We start from the raw sequence: 7,633 nt of genomic DNA, 5'->3' as shown, positions 1-7,633 counted from the left end.
CGATCCTCACCCTCCGCCCCTCACTGGCCTCGTGGCACGTGTCCTGAACTCTGTCCGTGTCTGTTGGGGCCTCAGTCTACTTGCCTCCGCGCCAAGGAGCACATGGAGGTCACAGCGCGTGGTGCCGGGTTCGCAACCCCACCTTGGCCATCCCAGGGCCCAGCGCACCCAGGCTGCTGCAGAAATGAGCAGAAACAAGCGGCCAGGCTGGGGCCGGCCCTTTGCCCCCGGTTGCCTTGAGGGCACACCTTGCTCCGCCCAACGGGGCCCAGAGAGCACTCCGCCCTCCGCCCACCACCCACCACCCACCACTGGGGGTCTCTTCCTGGGAGGCTGCAGCAGCCCAGCCTCCTTGAACACCGCCCCCAACTCTGACCACTACAGCCCCGTCTGGTTCATGACCTTGACTCACTCCCTCCCTTCTGCTCCCTCAGTTTCCTCATCTGCAAAATGGTGGTTGGGGTCAGGATTCCGGGGGAGACGCACATCAAGGCACCAGAAAAATGGTGATGGTCTTGTAAGGGTCACTTCCTTGGCACCTCCCTTAGGTTGCCTTGCAGTGTCAGGAGGGAGGCTCTGTGTGTCACCTTCTCTCTTCAGCAAGTCTGTCATTGCCTTGACGACAGAGATCCTGCCCTTCGTGTCTGCGTGCTCTTTCCAGCCCTCCGGCCTGAGCCCATTTATTGACTGACTTCCGTTGGGAGAGGAATCAAGGTCTTCCTCCAGCCTTGCTGTCAGATGAGCTTCTAGACACCAGCTCTGGCCTCAGTACTGCCCGAAGGAGTGAGGAGGACGGAGGAGTGGGTGGCTTCTGCTGGAGGAGGGCCAGGGCGTGTTCCAGGGCGAGGGCAGAGCCCCCAGACCCAGTGCACGGTCGCCGGGGCCCCCCGACCCCCGGACGGCACCGTGTAGGGCAGGGCGAAGGGGGCTCGCTTGGGAATGAGGGTGGAGAGCCCACCCGCCACCGGTGGCAGGTGGCGGAGAGCGGGGCGGGGCTCGCCGCGTGCTCACGGGGGCGTGTCTCTGCCGCAGGTGAACGGGAAGGAGCTCTCCAAGCTGTCTCAGGAGCAAACCCTGGAGGCCCTGCGCTCCTCCAAGGAGCCCCTAGTGATCCAGGTGCTGAGACGCAGCCCCCGCCTCCGGGGGGACAGCTCGTGCCATGACCTGCAGCTGGTGGACAGTGGCACTCAGACCGACATCACCTTTGAGCATATCATGGCGCTGGGCAAGCTGCGCCCGCCCACCCCGCCCATGGTCATCCTGGAGCCGTACGTCCTGTCTGAGCTGTGAGTCGCCCTCAGGAGGGCCCCGGGCCCTGCCTCCAGAGAGGGCACGCCACCCAGACGCTGCCTTGCCGCAGCTCTGGGCACGGCAGGGAGACCCCGACTGGCCTGTCCTCTCAGGCGGGAAGCAGGCTCCTTGGCCTCCAGAGCTGACCGTGGCATCCACGGGCTCAGAAATTTCTAGGCTTCTAGCCTCAGGCTGGACAGCAGCCGGTGAAGGGACCAGGGGAGGCTGACATACAGGTTCCCTGTGGTAGCTACCGCAGGGCCAGGGGACTTTGCTGCCTCGGCCCTTCCTTCTTCCTCCTCTGTCCCCCTCTGCCGTCCATTGTCTTCTGCCTCTCAAGCCTCCCTCTCTGAATCTTCCACCATCCTGGTCTGTCCCATCCATCTCTTCGGCTTCTTTCTGGCCCGCTCAGAAGAAGGGCCTCTCGTCCAGGCCCGTGGCTCACTCCGCTAATCTAAACCCGGGCTGCAGGGAGGTAGTCCCGGGATCCCCTCCTCTACCGAGAGCGAGGCCCCTGGCCGCCAGCAGCCACGCTTAGCCTTGGGGCCAGGAGGGCTGCCCCTGGAGTATCCTGCCCTCCCCAGCAGTCCTCTGGGGCCTGGATAACTCCTGGGGGCGTTGCATGAGCGGGGCCAGTGCCAGGTGGGAGGGACACCTGTAGTTTGGAGAAGTTGGTACCCTGTCGGCCGGCGGGGGCTGGGCGACAGGGTGGGGTGGGGGGGGGAGAGGTAGGCATGCCTGTGTCCTCAGTGCAGTCCCCTGCACACTCCTGTCCAAGAAGCATTCCCGGCCTTTGCATGGATGCATGTAGCTCAGAAGCAGGGGCTCCGTGCTGAGCGCGCTGGGACCGGCCGGCCTGGGGGCTGAGGCTAGGGCACGAGAAGACCAGACGGTTGGCCTGACCCCCCTTCTCCTGGGCAGCCCCCCCATCAGCCATGAGTATTATGACCCAGCGGAGTTCATGGAGGGCGGCCCACAGGAGGCAGACCGTATGGACGAGCTGGAGTATGAGGTGAGCCAGGCGGCCAGGCCAGGGCGGGGCCCACAGCCGGCTCCAGGGGCCAGCCCCGGGATGGCTGTCTGTAGCCCGGCTCAGGCCTGGCTCCTGTTGTCTGCAGGCGGCTGAGCCTTGTGGCCCTTGCCCACGCGCGACTGGTTACTCAGGCTCACGGGCCAGGTTGGGTCAGGTTGGACTGAGTCGGGGAGGGTACGGGAGAGGTCCCTCAGCCAGTCCGTGTCAGCGAGTGTGTGTCCCACGCATGTCCGTGTCCCGTGCGTCCCGTGTCTTGTGTGTGTCTCGGGCATTTCCCGGTAGGGTGGGCCGTGGCACACTCGCGCCCTGGGGATGGCAAGAGAGACCCTCTGAGTCGGAGGCTGGAAGCTTGGCTCAGGTGATGTGCCGCTGCTGGGGGTGGGGCTGGGCTGCGGGGCGGGGCTGCGGCTGCCGGCCCTGCAGCACGCCTCCGCGCTCACACGTTCTGGGGGCTTCCTTCCTCCGCGCCCCCCATTCCCCACGTGGCAGGAGGTGGAGCTGTATAAGACCAGCCACCGAGACAAGCTAGGCCTGATGGTTTGCTACCGCACGGACGATGAGGAGGACCTGGGCATCTATGTTGGAGAGGTACGAAGGCGGGGCGCAGGAGTAGAGTGTTCTAGGAGGCGGTGGAGCCCCACGCCTCCTCCCTGTGTGCCAGGACATCAGGGCCAGACTCTGACGGTGTCCACCTGCACGGCACCAGCAGCGGGGGGAGGCACCGTGGTGGCGGGTGCTGACGCAGGGTCTGGTACGCGGAGAGTCCCCGCACCTACCCCTGTGGCCTGTCCGTGCCGCCCAGGGCACTGAGGCTGCACATAAAGAGCCGACCGCTGGGGATGGGGCCTACTTAGCATCACATAGGGCAGCTGATGGCTTCCGTGTGTGTGTGTGTGTGTGTGTGTGTGTGTGTGTGTGTGTTCATCCCGGCAGCCCTCCCCAGGAGGGGATGGGGACAGTGATGGGGACAGTGAGTGAGGCCGAAGTCCCAGCCAGGCTTTGTTCCCCTCCCACGCCCTGCAGCCAGCCTCTCCCGGTACTCACGGGATCCTTCTTCCCCAGCGGCCCCTGGCAGATGTCTGTGTGTCCGCAGGAGGGTGGATGGCTCCCCAGCTGCCCCCCACGTGCTGGTAGCGCTCTGATCAAGTCAGCCTCCGTATGACTGTCTGACTGTCCACCAAGCCCCAGGGCTGATATTTTGGTGTGGGTGTATGCAAGGGAAAGTGTCCGGCTGCCGCCATTTACCCAGCCAGTGACAGGTTTCCATGCAAAAAGAGTATACGAGTGCCAGCTGGGGGCATGGGCCTGGGCCTGGGGGTGGTGGCCGGGGGCTGGGAAGCTCTCGGCTGGCAAGTTCGCGGCTCGTGCTGGGGAGCGGTGACTAGCCCAAGACCCAGTTTTGTTCCTGCCTCCTGGAGCTTGGAAGCTTCTGGTCTGAGCTGCAGACGGAGCAAGCAAGGAGGAGGCTTCAGTTTGCTTTGGGGGTTTGGGGGTCCCCGAGGTGAGGCTGCCCCTTGCTACAAAGGGAACCTTAGCGAAGCGTGCCGGGCCACCGTGATGCATCTGCCTTGCAGGTGAATCCCAACAGCATCGCAGCCAAAGACGGCCGGATCCGCGAGGGCGACCGGATCGTCCAGGTGAGCAGGGCCGGCAGGCCTGACCGAGGCCTCGCTGCCCTGGCCGCCCAGCTACCGGTCCTCGGCCAGCCCCAGCTCTCTCCGGCTGTGCCTGAAACCAGGGCTGGGTCTCCTCCCTCTCCTGTACTGCTGCCCCTGGTGGCTCCCGTGTGCTCATGGGATCTGCTGGCATCGAGGAGGGCCTGTGCCACTCTGGCACCTAGTCAGCCTCTCCGTCCATCCTGCAGGCATGAGCACCCCCCCCCCCCACGCCACATTGTCCTCGGGGCACAAGTGCTCTTGCACGGGCCGGGCTGTCCTGGTCCTGAGCACCTTGCAGCCAGTTTCCATCCTGTCGGAGCTCCAGAGCCTTTCCTGGCTCACGGTGCTCTGCCTGGAGCTCCCTGTGAGGGCATCCGAGCAGTTCGGCCGGGGCCCGTGCCACAGCCAGCCCTGGCATTCTTGTTGATGGTCCCTTGGCTTGTCACAGATAAATGGCGTGGACGTCCAGAACCGGGAAGAGGCGGTGGCCATTCTGAGCCAGGAGGAGAACACCAACATCTCGCTGCTGGTGGCCCGGCCTGAGAGCCAGGTGTGTGTGCCCAGTGGGATACTCTGGGACCCCTGGCATCGGGCTTCTGCCTTGGAAGCTGCTGATCTGTGACAAGGGCAAAGATATGCCAGCGGCCCGGCCCCGCTGGAGGGTGGGTAGTGTCTTTGGGGCGCGTCTGCCCTTCTGGCCTCGGATGGCTGAGTGTTCACCTTCACTGAGACCAGGAGGCTGGGTGTGAGGCCTAGAGGCCGCTGCGGGGGGCGGTGTCTGGGGAGGTCCTTAAAGCAGAGGGGACAGCACGGGCCTGTCTCTGCAGCTGGCAAAGCGGTGGAAGGACAGTGACCGGGATGACTTTCTGGATGACTTTGGCTCTGAGCATGAGGGGGAGCTGCGCGCACGGAAGCTGAAACCCCCCCCTGCCCAGCAGGTGAGGAAGGAGGCCAGAGGCGGGTCGCGGGGAGGGCAGATGGGAGGCCGGGGCGGGGGGGGGGGGGGGGGGAAGGGCTGGACCCAAAGGCCCTTCCGACCCTCCGACCCTCCGGCCTCCGCGGGCCGCACGCTGAGTGGGGCTCGTCTCTCTGCCCCAGCTTGGCAACGAAGAGGAGAAAGGGGTCCCCGATGTGGGCACGGGCCTGAGCAACAGCCAGGAGCTGGACAGTGGGGTGGGCCGCACCGACGAGAGCACCCGCACCGAGGAGAGCTCCGAGCACGACCTGCTGGGTGACGAGCCCGCCAGCGCCGCCGACACCCCCGGGGCCCTGCGCAAGAGCCGCGACCTGCACTTCAGCATGGACTCCCTGCTGGCCGAGGGGGCGGCGCTGGGCGGGGGCGACCTCCCGGGCCTCACGGAGGAGGAGTACGAGCGCTACCGCGAGCTGCTGGAGATCAAGGGCCACCTGGAGAACGGCAACCAGCTGGGCCTCCTCTTCCCCAGGGCGTCCGGCGGCGGCAACAGCGCCCTGGATGTGAACCGCAACGAGAGCCTGGGCCACGAGATGGCCATGCTGGAGGAGGAGCTGCGACACCTGGAGTTCAAGTGCCGCAACATCCTGCGGGCGCAGAAGATGCAGCAGCTGCGCGAGCGCTGCATGAAGGCCTGGCTGCTGGAGGAGGAGGGTCTCTACGACCTGGGGGCCGGCGAGCCCAAGAAGCACGAGCTGTCGGACATCTCCGAGCTGCCAGAGAAGTCGGACAAGGACAGCACCAGCGCCTACAACACCGGGGAGAGCTGCCGCAGCACCCCGCTGCTCGCAGAGCCCCTGCCGGAGAGCCCCCTGCGGCGGGCCGCCGCCGGCAACTCCAACTTGAACCGGACCCCTCCCGGCCCCGCCGGCCCCACCCACCCCAAGGCAGCCCCCCCGCAGGGGAGCCCCGCCAAGTTCCGATCTCTCTCCCGGGATCCCGAGCTGGGCCGGAGACCGCACTCGGAGGAGCGAGTCCGCCGGAGCCCCAAGCCGGGCGTGACCCTGGAGCGCGTGGGCCCTGAAGGCAGCCCTTACCTCTCGCGGCGCCACCGCGGCCAGGGCCAAGAGAGCGAGCACTACCACAGCTGTGTGCAGCTGGCCCCGCCGCGCGGCCTGGAAGAGCTGGGCCACGGGCCCCTCACTCTGGCCGGCGGCCCCCGGGTGGGCGGGGCAGCGGCGGCCACCGAAGCCCCCCGCATGGAGTGGAAGGTCAAGGTGCGCAGCGATGGGACCCGCTATGTGGCCAAGCGGCCGGTGCGCGATCGCCTCCTCAAAGCCCGGGCCCTGAAGATCCGGGAGGAGCGCAGCGGCATGACCACCGACGACGATGCGGTGAGCGAGATGAAGATGGGCCGCTACTGGAGCAAGGAGGAGCGGAAGCAGCACCTGATCCGGGCCCGGGAGCAGCGGAAGCGGCGCGAGTTCATGATGCAGAGCCGGCTGGAGTGCCTGCGGGAGCAGCAGAACGGCGACAGCAAGGCCGAGCTCAACATCATTGCCTTGAGCCACCGCAAAACCATGAAGAAGCGGAACAAGAAGATCCTGGACAACTGGATCACCATCCAGGAGATGCTGGCCCATGGCACTCGCTCCGCCGACGGCAAGCGGGTCTACAACCCTCTGCTCTCCGTCACCACTGTCTGAGCCCCGCTGTGCTCCGGGGCAGGCCTTCTGCCCCCCCCGCCCCCCCAGGTCCAGGGAGCCTCCCAAGACCCTGTCCCCTGCTCTCCCTTAGAATCTAGTGTGTGTCTGTGTGTACGCACGGCGTGTGTGCACCTGTCTTTGTGTGTGTGCACAGGACCTTGTTGCCAGAGAGAAGCCCCTGAGGAGGAGGGACGCCTCTCTCCACCGGCTACTTCCTGCTCCAAGCACAGCGGCAACGTCGCCAGCTGGCACGGGGGACACCCTTTCCGCTGTGTGCCGGCCACGTGTGCCTAACGCGAGCGCAGGCACACGCACACGCACACGCAGTCCCCTCTCCGGAGCTCTCGGCCTGGGTACTTGGGGACGGGAAAGGACTGAAAAGGAGAGACGAAGAGGACTGTCCTAAGCACAAGAGAATGCCTGGCTGTGAAGCTGAGCACGGCCTCGCCCCCTGCCGGGAGACTTGGTTATTTGTAGACAAAGGCACCCCTGAGTTTTGTGGTTTTTCTCCCTTTCTGTGCTTGCCGGTTGTTGTTTTTGTTTTGTGGACTTGCCCTGGGGGATGGCGGCTCCTTCAGGCGGCCTGACAAAGCGGACCCCCAGTGATGGCTGGGAAGGAGGTGGGGGGGGGGGGAAGGAAGAGAGGGAGGGCTGGGGCAGGGGGAGGGAAGGGTCGGGGGGAAAAAGAAGGGGAGAAGGGGAAGCAGCTTTCTTGGTGGTCTCCGCCGTGAGGTGTGGGGATGGGCAGCCTTCGATGTGGCCTGCGAGGCCCACTCCGGAGCCCACGTCCTTCCCTGATGACCGAGGGAGAGCCAGGACGGAAGTAGCAGTGGAAGAACTCAGTGACAAGACCCGTGCTGACCTTAGGGAGCTGCCGCACCCAAGAGGGACGGGCCGGCCAGCCGGGTTGCCTGGGGAGAAGACGCTCCCCAAGTGTGGACCCGGCCCAGGCTTCGGGGCCATCCCGGCTCAGAGAGCCTCAGACCGGAGGCACACAGGCTGCCTGCCCCTGCCCCCCCATTGGCATTGGGAG

General features: G+C 66.0%; 1 protein-coding gene across 2 annotated transcripts; it reads left to right on the top strand.

The window, feature by feature from the left end:
• Window positions 1–1,035: 1,035 nt before the first annotated feature.
• On the top strand, window positions 1,036–7,199 carry LOC125917086 (PDZ domain-containing protein 4). 2 transcript variants are annotated; one of them, XM_049623347.1, is made up of 7 exons: window positions 1,036–1,268; window positions 2,212–2,302; window positions 2,813–2,911; window positions 3,898–3,960; window positions 4,430–4,531; window positions 4,809–4,919; window positions 5,080–7,199. In XM_049623347.1, exons 1-7 carry the CDS (start codon window positions 1,216–1,218, stop codon window positions 6,598–6,600), a joined length of 2,040 nt encoding a protein of 679 aa, XP_049479304.1. In that variant the 5' UTR covers window positions 1,036–1,215; the 3' UTR covers window positions 6,601–7,199. The 2 variants fall into 2 exon arrangements, with proteins under 2 accessions (XP_049479304.1, XP_049479303.1); XM_049623346.1 differs by having other exon boundaries at window positions 1,036–1,286.
• Window positions 7,200–7,633: the final 434 nt, after the last annotated feature.

Source organism: Panthera uncia, unplaced genomic scaffold, assembly GCF_023721935.1.
Source record: "Panthera uncia isolate 11264 unplaced genomic scaffold, Puncia_PCG_1.0 HiC_scaffold_1467, whole genome shotgun sequence".
Taxonomy (NCBI): Eukaryota; Metazoa; Chordata; class Mammalia; order Carnivora; family Felidae; genus Panthera; species Panthera uncia.
Note: the sequence above shows the minus strand (reverse complement) of the source record. Positions and strands in the feature narration are given on the sequence as shown.